The following is a 21854-nucleotide window of genomic DNA, read 5'->3' as shown; positions in this document are numbered from 1 at the left end:
CAGTTAGTTAGGGCAGTCTCTCTCCAGAAATAAGCGGAGATGGTCGAGCGTTGAGTCTCTTCCTCGAGGCCCCAGGCAGCGCACGGAAGGCCCAGCTCCCAGGAAGGTGGATTCCCCCAACACCAAACAGCGGAAGATCAATGAACGAATGCGTTAACGGCGGCTTCAGGCTTCTCCTTCCCGACGACAACCTTGAAGCTCGCCCTGCCTATGATGTGTCAGACACAGAAGAAGACAAAGTACAACAGACGCCTCCTAGTACCTCAGCATAATAAAAAAATAATGGTGTGGTCTCAGAATACATGGTTGCGCTAGGAAAGCGCATCGCATTAATTCGCCGGACTGGGAAGTCGACCTTCGCGGTGCATCTAAACAGAAGCCTTGTATACATGAGCCCGACGCAAGCGAGTCGGGTAGGGGGGAGCCGGTTGTCGAGCTTAGCCAGCCCGACCCGTCCGGGTTTACATGAGCTCGATTCTGTCGGGCAAAGATCGCTGCTACACCGTGCGTCGAGCAAATGAACCAGGCGCAGGCGGGAGAGGAGGAAGAGGAGGAATGCTCAGACGAACAGCTCACGGTCCCGTCCCCGACCAGCAAGGAGGCAAGAGAGGAGGCGCCTGCCCGACGCGTCAGCGTATACATGCCCCTCGCCCATCGGGTAGGGTCGAGCCAACCCACCCCCTGCAGTCGGGCTGGCGGGACACGACCCGACGGGCCTTTAGCTCGACCCCCTAGCGTATACATGAGCCCGATAGCCGGTTTTTAGCCCGACAGGCCTCCCCGACCCGACTTTGTCGGTCTCATGTAAACCCCCTGAGAGTGGCGTGTTATGCCCGGGGCCCTAAATCGTCCCGGAGGGTCCGCGCATATGGAGAGCGCCGCTGGAAGGCCGGATGTGGTTTTTCTTTGCGACAGCGGGCCGAGGCGTGTTGACGGGGGACGTCAGTACAGAGGAGCACGGATCCTTATCTTCCCGACAGGCTAATTGAAGTCAAGCGCTTTTGTCGGCAACCGGAACGGGCGTCTTGATCTTCGGCACCTCTCCTCAGAACAATAGACCACAGCCCAGGGCGAACAATGGCTACTGTTGACTCAAAGATGCTGCTGCAAGTGCCGCTCGATGGCCATTAAGACCAGGATTGTGCTGCTGAGGATGTGTGCACCATCGCCTGACCGGCACCATTGAAAATGGCTGAAACCAGATGGGAAATCGCCGCTTCAGAGAGAACATCGGGGAGTGCGCGTTTGTGCGTGAGGTGCTGGTGGAACAAATGGGCGGAGCCAAAGAAGCCATGGGTGGAGCTAAAAGAAGCGGCTCAGCGCCTATTGGACGTTTGTGCAGCTGCGGGTTCCACAGTGGGACTGAAAGGTGATTTAAAGGGCCACTGTCCAGGGAAAGACCTTATAGGCGAAGGAGCCCAGTGTTTCGATCACGTACCGGAGATAGTCTGTGCGAAATGTTACAGTGACACGCGCGCCGCAAAGCAACGAAAATACAAATCAAACCTCTCTCATGCTCTCCTTCGAGAAGCCAGCTTCCCCGTTTCCTGCGCCGGCCCGTCGAGCCACAGTAATGACGTAGTTCCCGCGAACGACGTCCATTGGTCTGTCTCGCTGTCTGAGGGTGAAGGATGGGTGTCTACCGCTCGCTGCGCGCTTTTCCCTCGCCACGGCCCGACTGAATCCAGAGGCGCGCGCTCCCTCGCCTGTTTTCTTTTTTTTTTCTCGCGCAGGTCGAGTGCCACGCTCCACCTCCCGCCAAACGCGAAGGAGGAAGGGGAATTTGTATTGCGGAGGCTAGACGACCGGGTAGGAGAGTGGAAAACCTTTGCGAGGGAACGGAAGGAGAGAAACACGACAGAATCGGGTGATTGGGGTGGCTGTTACTGCGTTATTAGCTACTCTTTTCAAAAACATTTTGCGGCCTTGTGTTTTGGGGGCGAAGTCTCACAGTCACCGGGAAAGAAAATATTTTCGACCGAAGGGTGGGCCTTTAAGCAGCCTACTAGGGCTGCTTCGGTGTGTCTCGCCTGTGCTCTCAGTTCATTGAGCTACCTCGCTCACTTTCACGTGCTTGCGCGTTTATGTTTTGTAAATATGAAAAATAAATCTTCAGTTTGCTCTTCTAACAACTCCTGCCGTCTTCTGCCTTTCTCAACGCCTTGCGGTGAAGTCCTATATGCCCCGGTCTTCCGATCTTATCAGGCGCATGTATTGCGAATGGTGGGAAGGCACGCTTCCGGTGAAATCCGGCGCGCACTGCAGGCGTACAGACGGGCACGCTGGATGTCGAGGGACGGGGCGTGCACTGGACGTGTTGTCTATTTCGCGAGGAAACAGCAGCATTTCTCGCAATCATATGCAATATTAACATCGGTCAGCTACTCGATTCAAGACGGCAGCGCTATCAAGAGCATTTTCAAGTCATCCAACAGAAAATTCGAGGACACTTTTGGCGACTAAAGTGATGAAAGGCGAAAGCCTGAGTGCTGTATTCTGCTACGCGACTGTTGCGCATGTAACGATGAATGCTGCTACAAGCTAAGCGAGCGAAGCTACTCTTTCACATTCTGTGAGTGCATTTTTCAGTGAATTCTCCGTGTATCGTCGCAGTTGTTCTTCGTTTACTGTTGCGTGGTTAATTTTACTGGATGCGCGCCTTAATTAGCAATAATTAATTACACAACTGTCACTAATTAGAAATTATTGATTAATCCGCCATTAACTAGTAATAATTATATTAGTGAATAATTAAATAGTCCTTAATTAGTGCTCAGAAACGTGCGGTCGTGGGTAATCTCGGAGGCCATGCCTCCCGCCCTTCCTCACAAGAGTTGGAAATATCTCCTCGCCTTTGGCTGTCTTTCGAGCCGTTCTTTCAAAAGAGCGAGAATAAGCGACGGCTCTTGGAGAGCCGGCGGCTCAGTGAACGGAAGTTCCTTTGGGGCGCCGGCGGCTCACTGAGCGGCGGTTCTTTCGGAGAGCGGACGGCTCATTGAGCGGCGGTCCTTTTGGAGAGCCGGCGGCTCCCTGAAAGGCGACTCTTTCGGAGAGCCGTCGTTTAGTGAGCCTTCAGGAACCATGAGCGGAGGTTCTTTAGGAGATCCGACCGTTCATGAGCCGTCAGGAACTGTTCTGCCAGAGTCGGGTCTCCTGCTTGCTGCGACATTAGCGCATATATTAGCAGTACAGGAAAGCAACTCCAGTCGGCAGGCAGGGGTGGATCAAGCCGGCATACAAAGAAAATAAAAAAGTCTGCCGTCTGCACGATCCTCCGCACGCCGTCGGCTGCCGTCAGTCGGAACGCGGTCGGCTGCTTCGCCGCCGTGTCGATGATGATGATAAGCTCTTTATTTACTCCCAAAATAGGGGAACCAGCCGAAGCACTGGTTGCACTGCTTAGAGGTCAGCAGGGATCCCTTGGAACTCTGCGGCCTCCAATGCGCGCAAATGAGCTGGCGCTGTTGGGCGAGCTCGGTGGTTATCCCACGTATCCACGGTAGCTGAATTGTCTGTGTTGTGTTTTGTACATGTCCACATCATGCGAATAAATGTGGCCGGTTGTGAGCAATGTTTGCACGTAGGTAAAATACTATTTGGGAAAATGTTATATAGCCATGCGTTTGGAAAGGTTCCTGTTTGTATTTTGCGCCAATGGACGGCCTCGCGCCGGAATAGTTCTCGGTGTGGAGGGGGGTAGAGACATCGTTCGAGCCGATAATTTGAGAGGATGTCCCTGTACGTAACAAGGCGTGAATGAGTGTTTTGGTGAGTTTCAGAGGAAGCGGCAGGCTGAGGTGGGCGTTCTACCCTGTACTTGAGTTCTCGGGCTAGAGCATGCGCCTGTGCGTTCCCGCTAAGTGCCTCATGGGCTGGGGCTCATATGCGAAGACGAAGTATAGATGGTAAGGGGAAAGATCGGAGGATAGTGTTTGCCTGTCGGGATACACGACCTGCATCGAAGTTACGATTTGCTTGTTGAGAATCGCTAACGACTACTTTGGTGAAGGGATCGGTCAGAGCTAGCGCGATGGCAACCTCTTCCGCGGTGGTAACAGTTGCGGCGTTGAGGACGCTGCAGGCATTGTGCCAGTTTCGGTGCAGTACCAATGCAACCGCAAGCATAGCGGGGAGAAGGGGGGGTGGGGAGGCATCTATGTATATAACGTCGGGGCGACCGGAAAAACGTTTCGTAAGTTGGCGGGCTCGGTCGGCTCTGCGCTCTGCATGATACTCTGGATGCATAAATTTGGGAAGCGGAGGTATAAGAAGAATGAGTCTCTGCTCAGGCGTGAGGTTCATATACGTAGACGTTGCCCTCAGAGGGGTGATTCCTACCTGGCGCAGCACTGCGCGGCCCGCATGTGTCAGCTAGAGGCGCTCATATTGGGAAGCTAGCGTCGCTTCGATCGGTGTTGGAGATCCTGAGGGTCATCAGTTTGAAAGTGGAAGTTGGTGAACTGTTGTGCTGGGGGGGGGGGGGGGGGGGGGAGTTATCACACAGTAGCCCATTGTCAACAGGGTTGTGCCAAGGAGTTGGTTTCGTAGCGCTCGTGACCCGTTTCGTGAACGAGGGCTGTCAGCTCCCTGGGCGGTAGCGATGAATCCGAGTCGGCGCTGGTGAGATGAAGAAAAGGCTTTGTACACTATTTACAGGCATTTACACAACGCCGAAGGCTAACATAGCCATACGCGACTGTTCTCGCGCAGCGACGGCAGGGGAGATTCCGCCGCGTTCGCTCTGTCAGAGGGCGAACTGCTCCCGATGGACGCTAGTGACGAGCTGACACTCGGAGTCTCGAACAGAAGCACTTGAGTCTTTGTAAACCGAGAAACCGTTGACATTCAAATGGTCCAATCCGACGGCAGCGCTTTCGCAGGGCCAATGGGAGAGCTTGCTGCGCTCTTGCTTCAAATATGCCGCGGGTCGAGAAGGGGTCTACCGTCAGGGCCACGGCGCCAAGCTGTCTGGATGCTCAGCTCAATTTCAAACACGTCGCTTCTCTCCCCCTGGCATTGCTCGCCTCCAGTGCACCGGTGCTTTGCAGATAAGTATCTGAATTTTATAAAGGAGGCGTTCGCCGGAGAAGCTTGGCGTCCGGCTGAATTTCTGGGCGGCTTTGGCCAGGCACATTAAGACCCAAAGCTGTCTTGCACGCCTTGCGTAGTGATGCATCCAGTCGCTCCTGATCTGTTCGTGTGAGGTTAAGGTAAGGGGCGACGTAGGCAATTCGCGTGCAAACGAAGGCTTGCACGAGGCGCGAAAGGTTGAATTTGCGCATGCCCTTATGCTTGTTGGCGACTCTCTTGAGCAGGCGGCTGATATGGATTACAGATTAATCTATTCGCTGAAGAGTAGTGGCGTTTCCTCCATTATCTTGTAAATGAAGGCACAGGATGCGGATTTGGTTGGTACAGGGTATGGGGATGAGCTGTACTTGCAGACTGAAGGATGCCAGAGGTGATCTAGGGCGTCTACCTGGGGTCGGCACAATACTGTATTCAGTCTTGGTGGCCGAGCAGGACAGGCTGACTGTGGCCAGGTAGGTACCAACGCGATCGATGGCTGTCTGCAGATTCTCCTCGATCTGGCCGCCACTGCCGTGTGTAATCCACAGAGGGAGGTCGTCGGCGTAGAGACTGTAGTGCAAGTGGGGAATGTCTGCCAAAAGCTTGGGTAGGTCAAGCAGCGCAATGCTGAATAGGAGTGGTGAAAGCATCGAGCCTTGGGGTGTACCCCGGCTCCCAGGAGAGATGATGGAAGGAGATCCTGGACCGGTGTCAAGTTGCACTGTACGGTCCGTGAGAAAGTCGCGTATATATGCATACATCCATTGTCCCACCCCTAGGGTATGGAGGTTCTGCAGAATGGCTTCGTGCTGTACATTGTCAAAGACCTATGGCGACGTCTAGACCAACTATGACTTTGGAGTGCTGTGTGTCAGCACCTGTTGTTTGAGCAAGAGCATGATGTCTGGGGCCGCAAGGTGCGGTCGAAAACCAAACATCGTGTCTGAAAGTAGGTGATGTTCTTCTAGGTAACGAAAAAGACGGGTCTGAATTACATGCCCCAATAGTTTTCCCACGCAGGACGTGATAGAAATGGGGCGGAGGTTCGAGAGAGTAGGTGGGTTGCCCGGCTTGGGGATGAGAACGAGGTTGGCGCATTTCCACGCTTTCCATGCTTGCGGGATGGCTCCCCGCTCCCAACATTTTTGCAGAAAGCCTGTGAGCGCATGAACCGAGGCGTCGTCGAGGTTCCGAAGCATACGGTTAGATATCCGGTATGGCCCTGCAGCTGAGGTTGTCTTGAGACGATTCAGCTCGGCTCGTACCTCCGGTAAAGTGATGGGAGCATCTAAACGGACGTTTTCATTCCCCTGATAAGGAGGGTGAGATATCACTGGTCCCGGGCGAATGTAAGTGCCTGCTAGCTCTTGTTTAAGGGCGTCTGAAGTGCCGGGAAATTGGTGGAAGATACGCTGGAGCTGCTGGCGAGCTTGGAACTTGCTCCCTTCAGGGTTGTTGGAGGTGACGGAGTAGTTGTCAGGTGCTTCTGGTGTTTTAGGAGCCTTATCCATCTGGTCACATATTGTGCCAGTTCTGGCGTATAAGCTCTACGGCATAGTTCTAGATGTTAGTATGCACTCAGGCGAGCCGTCGTCGAAGATCCCGATCCCACTTGCGAGTTTACATTAGCCGGCCTCCAGCTTGCGCTTGCGGTTCCAACGTTGGGCATAATATCTGTCGCAGTTTGATACTGAGTCCTCCACAGCTACTTCAGTAGGGACATCTGCAACTTGTTTGAGGATGTCGGTTGACCAAGTGGCGATGTCTGGCCGCCGAGTCGAGGCTCTGCACCGGCGACCTGGCAGCCGGAATGTGCGGGCATGCTTGGGGTGGTCACCGCGTTTTATGCGTTTTTTTGTTTTGCTTTCCATGCTTACTAAGCTTAGTTTTCTCGTGCGTCTTTTGTTTTGCTATCCATGTTTGCTAAGCGTAGTTTTCTCAAGCTTCATTACAACAAAGCGAATGTCGAATACATAGCCTCTTCCGCAGCCAGCCTACCAGAAAAAAAAAAAAAAATCTGGTTCGGTCACGTACAAACTGCACCGACTGCAGCGCGTCGTGTGCTCTAAACGGGAAAGAGATGCCTTGAAAAATTAAAACTACTAATGGCGAGCGATGTGGCTTGAAGTAGACTTCAAAATGAATGAGCCAATGAACAAAATACGGTTAGAGTGTTTACGCAGCTGCGAAAACTGGAAAGTTGAACATGTTTGAGTTAGGGGACCGGGTAATAAGCCTGTCGCTAGGTAGAAAGGAAATAACGGGAGAAGCCGGGGGGCTGAGAACCCTGGGCCTTGGGAAACACTGCCGCATCGTTTAAAAAAAGGGTTATAGGATTATACGAAAAACGAATCAAACAAAGCAAAAAAGGGGAGGGAAGGGCCAAGAAAGCGCAATTTAGAAAATAGAGAAAGGTCTAACGCGGACTTGAGCTAAAAAGCGTACAGTGCATTAAAAAAAAAAACAAAAAACAAAACAACAACGATGCATTTACATTATACTTCAGGCTTCTCCTGAAATCATTGTCACCAGGAATATATCAGGGACCTCGAGTCAGTTAATCTGCTCTCTCCATTTATTCACTATCTATGCCTATATCATTACTATATATATTTACTGATATATATAGTGATGATATATATAGCCCACATGAGATTTTGGGCTATTTTTAGAGACTGATAGCGCCAAGTATTTATTAGGAATAATTCTCAGCGTGGTGCATGATGCTCAATGTTATTCAGATAATTTTGAAACGATAGGATAAGAAATCCGCGAAATCCTTTTATGGGGAATGGATTGCACCTCCAGTATATAGGGTGGACTTAAAGAAAAAGAATCGCATCCAAAAAAAAAACGGATATTGCTGTTTACTGGGATTTTCTAGTCACCTCAAAGGGTGATAGAATGGCGACACAATTATCTTCTCACTTTCGTTGAGGACGAGGCTTCTTTTCAGCCTGAATAGAGTAGTCATGTACATGGCAGAACACGCGGCATGCACGTGACACACCATAACACGCGTAATGACCTTTTATTAGAATACATCTGTAAAGCATAGGTGCCGACCACAAACGTCGGACGGGCTCGGATCAGTGAACGACAGAGAAAGGGAGACAGAGACGGCTTTCTATTTCTCTTTCTCTCCAACAGAATCACTGCTGGCTCCTGATGAGCTGTTCAAATGAGTCGGCTCCCTTCAGTGAGCTGAGCCGCTTTGCCTATCTCTACTGTGGTGGAGACCTCCGGAATAATTTCGACCTCTGGGAATTCCATCGAAAAGTGGCCGCCGCGGTCCGGTTCAAACACGGGTACCGGGGTTCAGTAGCCGAGCGTCTTAACTACTGAGCCACCGCGGCGAGTACTAATTTTCTTCTCTGGGGAATTCAAGTATCAAGGCGAAGCTTTGATTACACCAGCAGTCGAAAACGCTTCTGCCTTGGAAGTTGGAACTGTTACTTCCACAGATCGGCCTTGTCGAACTTTGCTCTTGCTCCGCGAGGCGGACTGAATTGCTGTAAGGCTTGAGAGGTCGGAATGTCGGACGCGCCGTCGACGGAACGCAGGTGAAAGTGTGGGCTGGGAAAGGAGGAGTTAACATGGCAGATAACGACGGACGGGGAGGGAGCGGCGGTGGCCGACGTAGGACAGAATACGCGCACTCCAAAGAGGCAAGTAGGAGGAGAGCGTTTAACAACAGCGGAAAATGAGATTATCAGGAGGAGGGAGAGGGACAGGGAAACGCGCATCAAAGAGCCAGTTGCTGGGAGACAACCACGGGCTGTACGAGTGAACAACCGTCGGTTTGGCCAGCGAAGAGAGTGGAATAGGCAGCAGCGTAGAAGTAGCTGAAGCATGCCTGAGCGAACGTTTGGGCAGGAAAGAGAACAATGAGAGAGGGAAGGGGTAGGAAACAGTCACTTGTCGACTCCCGCACGTTCGGAGGAGATAGAGAGAGAAAGTAGCCCCTTTCGTACGGGACCTATCGTGACGTAGTGGAAAGAGAAAGCAAGCGTGGGGGAGGGACGTGCTGCGAAGCGCAACAGGCGGCGGGCCAAGTTCATCGCGTCACAGCGCTGTTGGAGCGGCAGTCCCGCTTGAGACCGGGAGGCGAGAAGGCTGGTCACCGCGCTCACATTGACAAGCACCGCACTTGGTCCCACTCTACAAGAGCGAGCGTCTCGAGACTACGAATATGGATGGGACGGGCAACAAAGTGTGGCACATGGTGCAAAACCTGCTTCTCATGCTGTACTACATCGTCGAGTCGATCGTGATCAAGTTGGTGCCGCGCAAGTACCTTGCACGCAAGAGCGTTGCAGGCGACACTGTGCTGGTGACGGGCGCGGGTAGCGGCATCGGGCGGCTGCTGTCACTACGCTTCGCGGAACGAGGCGCACGCCTGGTGCTCTGGGACATTGACCGCACGGGCAACGAGGAAACGGCGCGCCTGATCCGCGAGGCCGGCGGCAAGGCCTGGCCGTACGTGTGCAACGTGGGCGACAGCAAGACCGTGTACGAGACAGCGGCACGCGTACGCGACGAAGTCGGCCGCGTGGACGTCGTGGTCAACAACGCCGGAGTGGTGACTGGCAAGCGGCTGCTCGACCTGCCGGACGAGATGATCGTCAGAACCTTCCAGATAAACACTCTGGCGCACTACTGGGTGAGTATTGGTGATGTGTGTGTGCGGGCACGTGCTGGTACATGTGCAGTCGACGCACTTCGGTCCAACAAACTTCCACGGTGTGAAAGCAGCCCTATCTGCGAAGATTCGTGGGCATATATGGTGGTGCAGCGAATATCGGTTTGCATCATGAAATAGAACAAGAGCAGTTTTTGCTCGTGACAGTAACACAAATGAAATTACATCTTCTGTTCGTTCATTTCAGGAGCACTTAGCCTTTTCAAGCTTAGTGCGTAGTCGCTCCATGTTCAGGTGTGCTTGGAGCCTATTCTGCAGCACGATGCTTGCTTTGGCGCCGGAAGCACGAGGTCAATGGATGCCGCGGCGCATGCAATTTGCAATTGTTCGTCCGATGTGTCTGCTTTCTGATGCTTTCAGCCATCAAGGTGTACAGGTGTACGCAGCACAAACTAGCAGTTGATGCGCGCGCTTCACATATCTCTGCGTATGCGGTTATTTTATTTTATTTTTTTTTTTCATGCTCTGTAACACCAGGCATGTATGTATAGTTTGCGCTAATACATGCTCTAGATTCCCTGCTTTATGGCGCTGGGGTCGAACGTAACATGTCCGAACAGACGACCGCAAGGGTCAGTCCCATAGTGGTCCCGCGTGTAAATCAATTTTGCTGATTTGTTTAAACACTTTGTATACACTTGGATAATTTTACTTTATAAGGATGCGTGTGGGCATGTGCTAGCAGAAATGCGTTGAGAATTATACTGGGTGGCAGCCATTGAGAAGAAGCAATAGAATTTAGAAGTCTGGGACCTCTTGCCCCGCCGGAGAGTGTTACATATATTTTCTGGAACTGGAACCAGCATTTAGTAAGCAGATAGCCTGTTTTTTTTTTTTTTTTTTTTTTTTTTTTTAATGTATTTTCCGTACCTCAAATGCCCCTGTGAAGGGGTTTTACATGAGGGGTGGGCCTTAGGTGATGCAGATGAGTTTTTCAATGAAGTGATTGAAGTGGATGTGATTGCAATGACTATCAGCGGTAGCAGGAAGGTCATTCCAGTCCTTTGGTGTTTGTACAAAAAACGAGGAAAGATGGGCTGAGGATCGGGCTGAAGGTGGGTATACCATCTTGCCATGGCTGAGGCGAGAGGAGTGGCCGTGTGCTGGTAGGATGGCAGAGTTTCGAGGGGATTCATAATAGAATTTATGGAAGAGGGAGAGGCGGGCGACTTTGCGACGGTGAATAAGGTTGGGGAGGTTAGCTTTTCCTTAGAGTTTGGTAGCATTGGACATGTATGAGTAATCGGAAAAAATAAAACGCGCCGCACGGTTCTGAACAGGTTCCAGCAAGTTAATGTGATTAGCTTGGTAGGGGTCTGCGTATTCAAGCTTAGGTCGAACGAAGGTGCAGTATGTTAATAATTTTACATAGGGAGGGGCTAATCGAATGTTGCGGCGTAAGTAGCCGAGGACATGGTTAACTTCATTTGTTAGTGCAGTTATATGATCGGTCCATGAAAGATCGGCGGAAAAGGTAATTCCTAAGTATCTGTAGGTAGTTGCGGAGTTGAGGTCGGAACCAAGAAGAGTGTATTTCCTGGTAGTAGGGGTCTGTCTTCGATGGTTCCCAACAGTGAAAAAAAAAAAAAAAATAAAAAAATGACAAAGTGGTCAGCATCTCTATTTCGCTCAGCCGCGCCATTTATTTTTTTTTTATTTTTCTCTTTCTGTTATCGTATCGGAATAAGGTAAACTCATTCTAGACGTTCCCAACACCTCAGGCGAGCGCTGGCATGCTTATTCACAAAACATTTTAGGCCTTCCTTGAAATGGCGTAACGGATGTTTGATACCTTGAAATTTGAGCCGTAGTCATGCTTTCTGTCGCGTGCACATAAAACATGTATGTATGTATAGATCTTTTAAAAAATATGTCGAACGACGCCATCGCACTGGGCAGCTGTGGGCACCATTTTCCACGAACAAAATCTTCATTTCACGCCGAATAATGCTAAAATCGCCGAGATCCGTAAACACGGCGCCAACTTGCTTCCGTTCCTCAGAACACACAGGACCCCTCACCACACTCGTGAACACAGGAAGCGGCACGGGAACACGTCGCTTTTCTCCGTGTTAGATCCCGTAAACACGTTCGTCAGTTGCTGAGCATTTCCAGCAGTGTCGGCGAAGAACTTCGGCCTGTTAATCTCTGGTGCACACAAAGCCTGTCAAATGAAGTACGGACTACCAAAAATGCGCCATACAGTCTCCGGCGCACTTTCCTGCTAAAATGTAACCTGCATCGGAAGCCGTTGGCGTGAGCTCAGTTTCACGTCTCTTAGCAGTTTGCGTTCTCCTAGACGATTTTACACATCACTATACTCCACTTCATACATCAGGGGCAACGCAGCGAAAGCTACGCAAGTAGTCCGCATGAAAAAAAAAAAAAAAGATAAAAAAAAAAAAGGGAGGCGCATCAATACGCGCTCGTTTTGTGGCCGAGTAGCTTCTGCGGAAACGGGCTCAATTCTGAGCATACACGTTTACAATAAGTTCCTTCGTATGTCTGGACATCTTCGTAGTGCGGATCTTATAGAAAAACTCCGCTCCGAAGAGACAGTCGAGGTCCCTGCGTTGCGCAGCGCGGAGGGCATCGCTGGCAGGGTTGCGAGGCAGCGAAAACGCGACACGAACTAAAACGAAAAAAAAAAAATCATACCAATTCACTGATTATGATCTTTCTCCCTAAAAAAGGCGCTCTTTATGGCTTTGATGACAAATGTAAGATGTATTAAGCTTGCAGACAAAGCAACTATTATTTCCTGTCTTCAAGAGCAGACACTATTTTTCATCGCGGATGCGGAGGACGCAAACAAGAGCTCTAGCTTTGGCAGTGTTGCACTTGATGTATGAAACAGAGTATAGTGGCGGCACTAAAAATGAGCATCACAACAACGGGGCTTACTAACGCAAGAAAGAGCGCATATAAGATCAATCTTCGGAATAGAGGACGGTATTACTCAACCGAAGAAAAAAAAAAAAAAGCAACGCGTATCTGTGCCTGTCTTGTAGTCCCAATAAAACTCTAGATGTCCACTCAGCTCTGGTCAAAGCTGGCAGAATTTGTAGCGAATGGCCCGAGCAGCAAGCTGTTCGGTTGTGACCCAATCGGAACCAGCCGTGGCCGCCGCGATAGCGATGGGGTCACACGTCCTCGCAGTGGTCTCGAGCACATCAAGGGTTACAATTAAGAACGCTTTTCAATCAATCAATCATGTTCGGGGGAACAGGTGAAGAGCCTGCCCTTTCCACTTTCTAAGGACTGATGAAAGCGGGCCTAGGATAACTAACTTCCAATGACTTTTAAACTATTTCAAATCTCCAGGGCACTGCCCAACTTTCTGCACTTTTTCAAGCATTAACGATTATACAGCTACGCTTTAAAATAGCCATTTGTTTCAGTTCCTCTAGATAGCAAGGATGACTCACTCATTTTTATATGAGTTAGTCATCCATAGATATCAGAGAACGACACTGCAGTTAGCTGCATTCGAGGCTCGGGTTAAATTATAAATATGCGCATAGCATCGCTAAAACGCAAGCGCTGCAAAAAAACTTAGTTTTTTTTTTTTTTTTTTTTTTTGCGAAGTGCCCGAGCAAAAGTTTTTTATTGGGTGCTGCTTCATTATCATTTGCATTAGCTTGCCCGCGGCGTAGGAAATGCTGCGCGGTACTAAAACAATAAAAGATAGATGAATGAACATTTCTGTTAAAAAGCACATGAATGATGTATTAGAATTGAAAGCGGCAGCTGATCGAAGGGATCCGCGAGCTTAAAGGAACTGTCCAATTCGAATTGCGCTTTCAGCTAGCTGTAGATATGAAAAACACCGCAATCGAGAACTGGACGGCCTTCGGCTTACACCAGAAACGTTATAGTTATAGTCATTTAGTCACTTTGCGCATTGCATACAGACAAAACGTAAAATACAGCAGTGAAAGTTTATATACCCACTTCATAGTGCTATTCATATTGAATCGAATGAAGCTGAATGACAACCGTGAAAAACAGCAACAATGCACTGGAAAGCGCAAAGAAAATGCTTTCAATTTTCTGCAAAACGTCTGCTACATAATATCAATATATTTCACAACTTAGTCAAGTGCTGTGCTTGTTTTGTGCAGCTGCGGTCACTCGAAGCTAGCCGTAACTATCGCGATTCTCTGCAACGGACGCTTACAAAGCACAGAAATGCGTTGACAGTGCGACTCTAGGAGTTAGAAACTGAGCATTACAATGTGTCAATGAGAAGCACACGGGTAATGGGGCCGAAACTCCTCGATGCTCGTGAACACTGTTCATTTCATGATTTCTTGGTGGCAGCAACAATATACTTGCTTTTTTTTTTTTTCGAGTGTTCAGTGATCCGTGCAATTTGATATAGCAAAATTAATCTAACTTTTTTTCGCTTATCTTCACTCTCCAGACCGTTGAGGAAACCCCGCAAACTATCAACAGCTCAGTGCTTCATGAAGATGCTGCGTTGCTACCAAAGCTGGGACGACAGAATAGGGTGTTCGAACGATCAAGCAACGATCGTATAGAACACACGAGTCAGTACGGAAAAAGCATTCAGTCTTGTCTCACATGGGGAAAAATGATAACCGATTTCGCAACATCTCCACATGTAGAAATCATCACCACCACATCGGCCGGAACTCCAGCGGCTATTTAGCTTCCATATCACAGAAGCGGTGTCTGCATAGCATATCCCCGCCGTGGTGGGCTCTAGACCCCAATAATCATCCACAACTGTGAGATACCTGTTAGCAGGGGTGGGGGCGGAGGACTATACGGAGGTTGCAGTAGCTGCTGGAATGTCATCATCATCAGCGTGACTATACCCACTGCAGGGCGAAGGCCTCTCCCATATTTCTCCAATTATCCGGTTCTGTGCTAGCTGCATGCGCTGAAATGTGTCCTCCCGAAAATGCGCGCCAGGAAGTATTAACCGCACTGCGGGGTTTATTTATTAAATACGGCGGACCTGTCACATGTCCAAGCGGGAGAAGGGGATACATAAGGGCCAGAAATCATGACATTGGCAAGCACAACAAGCTCAATCTGTTATACAATATTTACAACAATGCGGAATGATAAAAAAAAATACATTGTGAGAAGTGGCTTCGTAACAAAATGCGTGACACCAAACGGCTGAGGCACATCAATCAAGGAGGGTGAAAGAACTGGGGGCAGAGGGTTCTGCTCGGAAACTGCTTATTGTTGTATTTTTTGAAAGCGAATAACTATGGGCGGAAAACGATTTACAGCCTTGAGAGGCGTTGATGCAATGTAGGGTGTACGTGTCTGACGTTTATTCACTGCGCATAATGCAAAGCAGATGAATTTTACTTTTCACTGTGTAGTATGAATGAGATGATACATTCCCCCAAAAGACATGTCATTTGTATCAGCAAAAAATCCTGGGAAAGATAGCAACACCTCTACAGAAACGAGGATTGGTTCAGCACACCTGCAGCTATAATTTCATTTAGGGCAGTCCGCACATGAAATCATGTTTTTCTCATATCCCGAACCCTGTGTAAATTGCAAACCGTATTCAAGACAGCTTTTAAAGAGAATTTCTCCCTGAGGTCGAACGTCGGGCTGCAGCGCTCACAGTCTTGTCCATATCCTCTACCTGTCTTCGACTGTTCCCTCTAAGGGGCAAAACTAGCCATTAAGCCTTCCGTTTGAGAATTAAAGCAGCTGTCTTTTTACAAGGAATTTTCAAGTGATTTGAACAATGTATCAAAATGTAAGGAGTGTAAAGGCTTTCGAAATTTCTTTTATTTTAAAGCAAGGGCATTCAAGGATTTGGAGGGCCTTTGTGAACCCAGCTCAACATTTTTTTACAGCTGTTAAAGTCCTCCACGTAATTGCAAACCGTGCTATAGAAAAGGCTGCTACTTATCCTCTTCATGCGCTGATACAGTTGCATTTCAAAAGAGGTACGTGCCTTGAGAGATGTCGCAGAAGATCTGCTGCGGGAGGCCGCACTTCGATTTCGGCTATCCACTAAAGGGGAAGGTCAGGAAATACTGGTCGGAAAAACTAATCATCCCTCCCGGCATTCCGGGCACACATAAGAACTGACCTTGTACAAACCGCACAACAATGAGAACCTTATCAGCTCGGAATCTTAACCTGTACTTATCGTTTGCCCTTGCGTTCGCACGCTATGTGTCATTGGATACGTTATCTCGGGCTAAATACTTGGAGGAAAGGTTGAGCTCGACACTAGAAATAGTTAATAAAAAAACGAACTTTCTCAGTCTCCTTGCCATTGACCTCGGCATTGTTCTTATCCTAAGCGCGTGGACGCTGCCACGTAGGCACTCGGAGGCATTGCATGATAGCCGATTGTCTATTGTTGTATTCGAAAGGAAAACAGTTTCACTTAATTACAAGCAGCGTGCTGTAACATCCGTGCTCCTTTTCTTTTTTTTTTTCTTTTTTTTTTTTTTTTTTGAGAAGCCATCCTGAATGCTTTCTAAGAATTAAGGGGTCGCCAGTCATTCTTTCGTTTTCGAAAAAAAAAAAAAAAAGTCCTCAGAACGTGATTTCAGTCATTCTCTACGGCCAATTTAAACTCTATAAAGCTTTTGAAACGCGCGTGTCGTACTTTTTTCATTGGCGGGTGCGGGTTCAGCTTTGACTGAATGCTGTGCGCAGGCCACAGCGAAGATTCCCGAGTCACATAAGATCAAAACGTCAGCGGTAGGGCCATTTTTTCTTTGGTATCCACCGTCATCCCAGAGTCCCACGGACTGAGGAACCGACCAACCCCGCCCTTAACCAATAACCCCCATTTTTCCAAATAAATGGCCCCGCCGCGGTAGTGCAGTGGCACCACCACTGTGTCGGAGTACCCGGATTCGATCCTGACCGCGGCGGTTGCGTTTCGATGGAGGCTAAATGAAGAGGCGTCCGTGTGCTGTGCGATGCCAGTGCACGTTAAAGATTTCCAGGTGGTCGAAATTGCTCCGTAGCCCTCCACTACGGTTCCTCTTTCTTTCTCACCTTCCTCCTTTCCCTTACGGCGCGGTTCTTGTGTCCACAGAAACAAACGTGACAGATACTGCACCTTTCCCTTCCTGCGTGAACCAATTATTTTTATTATATTACATAAATGTTTTATACTTCTACTACTACCGTTGTGTCAAGCACGCAGAAACGGTTACTCACCATGGTAGCCGTAATTCAGAAGTCCGTGGACACACAGAATTCGTTCGCTTCGCAAGAAAAAATAAATTAAATTGCCATAAAGCGCAGACAGACAGTGCCTCTTGGAAAAATGTAGTATACGGGAATCAAAGAGTTTCCACGCATCCTTTCATCTGTTTGGAAGACAGAAAGTTCTTTATATGCGGGATAAGCTTGGCGAGCTCAATAGTTACTTTGAAACAAACAGGAGGCACACGGGTATATAGTGAGTAGAAATCAAGTTGAGGCAATGTCGTTGAAGGCAATGTCCTGACCTGCCGTCGCTCCAGGAAAAGGCAACCTTGAATACGTTATCTTGTCGTTAGCTCAGTTTGAACACTGAACGCTTCGGCTGTCGGAATGATCCCTTCGACACGCTTAGTTCGAAGGCTTCGTATGAGAAGGATTCGTTTCTCCTTGAAAAAAGAAAACAAATGACAAAACATCGGTTAATACGGCTACGTCGATGATTACCGTCTAGGTGTGCAATCAGCTAAGGAAAAAACATCCATTAAGAACGAAAGGAAGACTGTATTGGCTACCGTCCAATGAATCGGTCTCCAAGGCAGCGCGAAGGAGCCGGGAGTGTCGGGTGGCGCTTGTCGAATGGCCTCCTCATTTTTACGAGCGCGCAATTGTCACGGTACAATATTAGTTGGTATTTACGCCCTTCGGCCTTTTATACTATTCTTTACTATTTGAGAACAGTATTGGGACTTGTGTGTATACGTATATGCGGATCCTTCGAATGCTCACGATTGACTCGGTAAGAAGACAGCGCAGGAAAGAAAACCACAGAACAGAACACGACACAAAAGAACGCAAAAGCGTTCTTTTGTGTCGTGTTCTCTTTTGTGCTTATCTTTGTTTTTGCTGTCTGCTTACCGAGTAGGATTCACCATTGCAACTAGCCCAGCATCATGTTTTATGGGCGCACGATTGAGCTGCCGTGGCTTGAGCTTCCATTCATCTGTGGGTGTTCTTCATGTAATCGCTTTTAGCGAGATAGATTCACGTTGTAATCTTCAAGTAACCGATATGACGAGTACGCGTGGCAGAGACACGAGCTTGCCACTGTCAGAGCAGCTGCTAATATGAGTGCCTCGTCGGAGCGCAAAGTCGTTGGAGAACGCGTGAATACACGGTGATGTTTCAAGCCCTCTTTTTCGGCGTTAGCAAGGAAGAAATATGAATGTGATGTGCCTCCCCCTCCCACTTTATAGTTACGGACCGGAGATTGACGTTGATTGCTCTCGCCTGCATAGCGAAACAAGGACAGACCAAACGCGCCTGTGGAGGCAATCGAACTGAACATTTAATACAGGTACAGAGACCAGCGTGCCTAATCAAGGCGTCCGCACGGTGTTGTTCTGATGGCGCTGAACAAGCAAGCCGGTCGGCTGATGCTCGCAACAACTTCCTGCAGGGCTCGCAACAACTTCATTGTGTAGAGGCCGATGTCAAATCAGCTGTTGCTTTAAGAGCTGCCAAACGTGGAGAAAGCTAGGGAAACTACTTCTTCCACGACGCATATTGTTCCAAATGGTGAACAACAGTACAAAAAAAGAACACAACGCGTCCATGAAAAGCTTCTGGAATTCTGAACGCACATGACTGTAGAAAAAGAAAAAAAGCTCACTGCGGGAGGACAACGGAAGAGCAATGTGAACATGACACACCTGTTTCTTCAACCTGGTTTTTCTTCGGAACAAGCTCACCTGTCCAAGCATTTTCAAAGATCAAACTGCGCGTGAATAAGAAAAGGAAAGAAAAAACGCGGACATGCAGAACAGAAAACATTGACAGAAGGACATTGGCCGACCGTATTTCGCGTGCTGGATTTATAGCCGGCTGTCCCCGGAGCACCGTTCTTGGTGACGAACCCACTTGATTCGCATGCACTGCGTCCGCCGCCAAATAATTGCCACAGCCTGTGTCTCCAATAGCGGCTACACAAGCTGTGCGCTGCGGCCTCACGTAAGGCCGCGCTTCCCAGAATAGTTTGCGGGAGAACGGGTTCGTTTTTGTTTACTTTCTTCCATCGAAAGGGCGCTGGTGGTGGGCGGTCTCGAGGAAGCGGAAAGCGGGCCGACGCGGACTAGAGGCACCCCATATCTTTTTCCTGCCGGCTATCCCGGGCGTAGGGCTGCTTGTCGACGCTTAAGAACGAGAGCGGTCACCGTGGCAGCGCGCCTTCCGTCTGGGAGACGGGGTAGACGGACCGGTGGCTGAGCTGCGCTATACTCGCTACACGCGTCAGATTACGCGACCTGTCGGCCAATATTTTCCATTCGCGCACTCGTACACCCCGGGCAAGATAAAATGTACGGATTTCGTTTGATCTGTTAATATCGGATTTCGTTTTAGGGTTCTAAACGATACAATTGAGCGGATAATTGTTTTATATGTGAGCAGTTTGGTATCCTTTGGTGCCTTGCGAAATGTACGATGTAGGTACCCGATTCATCTAGAAGCTTTCTTGCATATGATATCAATGCGTTTTGACCATGACACATCATGAGAAAAATTAAGACAGAGGTATTTAAATTCTGTCACTCCTTCTAAATCGGCGTTTCTCAGCCTGAGTCGCTTTGGGATGTTGAACACCAAAACCAACCATTTTTCTAAATCCTGGCCGTGAAAAGTGTACGTGAGAAGTGGAAATGTCCGTCTAATAAAAGTCATTGAAGCAGTTTTAGAGAAATTAACACTCATTTGCCATTCCTTGTACCACTGACAAAATGTAGTGTATATATGTATATATATGTATATATATGTATGCATGTATCAAGCAATAGCAACGTTGACTAGTCAAATGCGAGCCGCGGATTTTAACGTCCTATATTTCCATCTTTATAAAAACGTCAGTTTTTTCTCTCCTGATGGCGTAGCAAACTATGCCTGATGGCAAACTTCTCGAAAAAAGAAAAAAAAAAGCAGACAAGAACGAATGTGAGCTGCACATTGAAATGCATGGCACCGCTGCGTACAGAGCTGCATGTGGGGGCAGCTGGTGAGTGCCGGGTCGTTGACCTTCGCACCTCCTTGTGTAACCGGCTTCGAGAGCAGCGCTGCCTCTTCCGCAAACTTTCGCTGCCGCGCCATATCCTGGCAAGAAACAGTCGCCGCTAACCCGACCACTTTCTCAGTTTACTTTTGCGGCTCAAGCTGTTGCTCCCTTCGAGCCTACTGCTTGCATATTTGTTACCGTTTCTTTTTTCGCTGAAGGCGCGCAGGCGACAGTGTTTCATGCGCCTAGCACTTTCTCTTCGCGGATGCAACGCCAGAGAAAACCAGGCGCTGTTGTCCGGCGTGGTCTGTATTCTTATCGCTTGCAACGCGGCTGAAACAGCGCCTCAGTAAGTCTGGTTTGTCTTCCCTTCACGTTTGGTTATTTTCTTCGTTTCTTGCCCATACGTCGCACTTTGGTGCACGTGCGTCATCAGCAGGCTGATGGAGAACATTGATCATTATCGTATCAGCATATCGCAGACTTGATCAGCTTCTGCAGGTTTGTTGTTGAGCTCCCCTTTTAGCCAGTTTTAGACTCACAGCGCTACCTCCTTTTAACTCCATTATTTTATTTCTTTACCTTGTTCGTTTTTGTTTTTGCTTCACAAACTGAAGGAGCGGAGTAGTCGCTGGGATGCGCATCCCAACCTGACAGCAGACTGGCCACAACACAAGAAAGAGTAACTCAATAATAATAATAATAATAATAATAATAATAATAATAATAATAATAATAATAATAATAATAATAATAATAATAATAATAATAATAATAATAATAATAATAATAATAATAATCAAAAGAAGATAGCGATGATTGCTTGAAACCACGTTTTATTCCACTTTCATGACGTGCCTAAGGCAGAAAAAATTCAGCGGATCACCGTCAAAGGATGACCTTCAGCCAATGCCGTGGACCGATTTTCGAGACACCGCGGTTAGTCCAATTTGGCTGTGATGAACCCTCTTTCATCTGCCAGTCCCTCCGCGGTCGCGTTAGCAGGTCCATTATCCACGACGTCGGTCGACGCTACTTGGATACCACAGCCGAGACTGGCACTTTGTCAAGGGTTGGGAATCTCCTTGCGAGCTAATCCTCTTCAAGAAATCGCCTCAAGACTCACCGAAAAAAAAAGAAAGAAACTCCGTAGGACACTTAATCTTAGACTTAAGGGATGCTGCGATAGCGTTAGCCTCGTTTGCACATCACAAGGAAGATACGGAGACATGCAGTTTATATGTCTTTTTTTTTTTCTTTACACAGACACACAAGGGCTCTCTTTAACTAAGTCAAACTAGCTGCCTCGATGACCTACGGGTAGTCTGTCTGACTCGCGACTCAATGGTCAAAGGCTAGATTATCATATGATTAACCCAATTTCATTTTCAATACAATTAATTTACTTGCACTCTTACAGTCGTAATGACATTTGAGTTATGTGCGAACTGATAGTCACAATTTAACTGAACTCACCTCTTTCAATGCGTGCGGGCCAATCCTGAGTTTCCCGATACGCATCCACAACGGCGTCGGGCTCTTCATTGAAGAGGACGCTTTTCCGTTATAAAATCCTGGCCTGAATGAAGTGCAAAGGTGAGCTCCGTCCCTGTAGGTCCACGTGGCCGAACTCATTTGGTTAAGTCTTACACGCCACTTGCACACACTCCAGGGTAGAAAACTATGCCGTAGAACCGAGCAGCACACTTCAGCGAAATTCGTTGTTTTATAGCAATTGTCGACAACTATAACTAATGAGGAATATGTTGCCAATGAAACACGGTGTAAGTATTTAGGATACGGTGACTTGGTGTTTGTAAGCAGGTGTTCGCCTTGCACCTGGGTGTATAAAATTCGTAGTCGCCG

General features: G+C 48.5%; 1 protein-coding gene and 1 pseudogene across 2 annotated transcripts in view; one reads left to right on the top strand and one right to left on the bottom strand.

Moving 5' to 3' along the window:
• The window catches only part of LOC146190270 (uncharacterized), a 31138-nt pseudogene extending 24557 nt beyond the window's left edge, over window positions 1-6581 (bottom strand).
• A 2532-nt stretch (window positions 6582-9113) lies between these two features.
• Window positions 9114-21854, top strand: part of LOC146190269 (epidermal retinol dehydrogenase 2-like) — a 98024-nt gene continuing 85283 nt past the window's right edge. Inside the window, exon 1 of one of the 2 annotated variants that reach the window (XM_084600722.1) lies at window positions 9114-9733. In XM_084600722.1, coding sequence (XP_084456848.1) covers window positions 9263-9733 — 471 coding nt within the window. In that variant the 5' untranslated portion in view covers window positions 9114-9262. The remainder of the gene's footprint in view (window positions 9734-21854) is intronic. The other variant, XM_084600721.1, reaches the window with a different exon arrangement.

Source organism: Amblyomma maculatum, chromosome 4 (genome assembly GCF_055883805.1).
Source record: "Amblyomma maculatum isolate TAMU_Amacu chromosome 4, ASM5588380v1, whole genome shotgun sequence".
Lineage (NCBI taxonomy): Eukaryota > Metazoa > Arthropoda > Arachnida > Ixodida > Ixodidae > Amblyomma > Amblyomma maculatum.
Note: the sequence above shows the minus strand (reverse complement) of the source record. Positions and strands in the feature narration are given on the sequence as shown.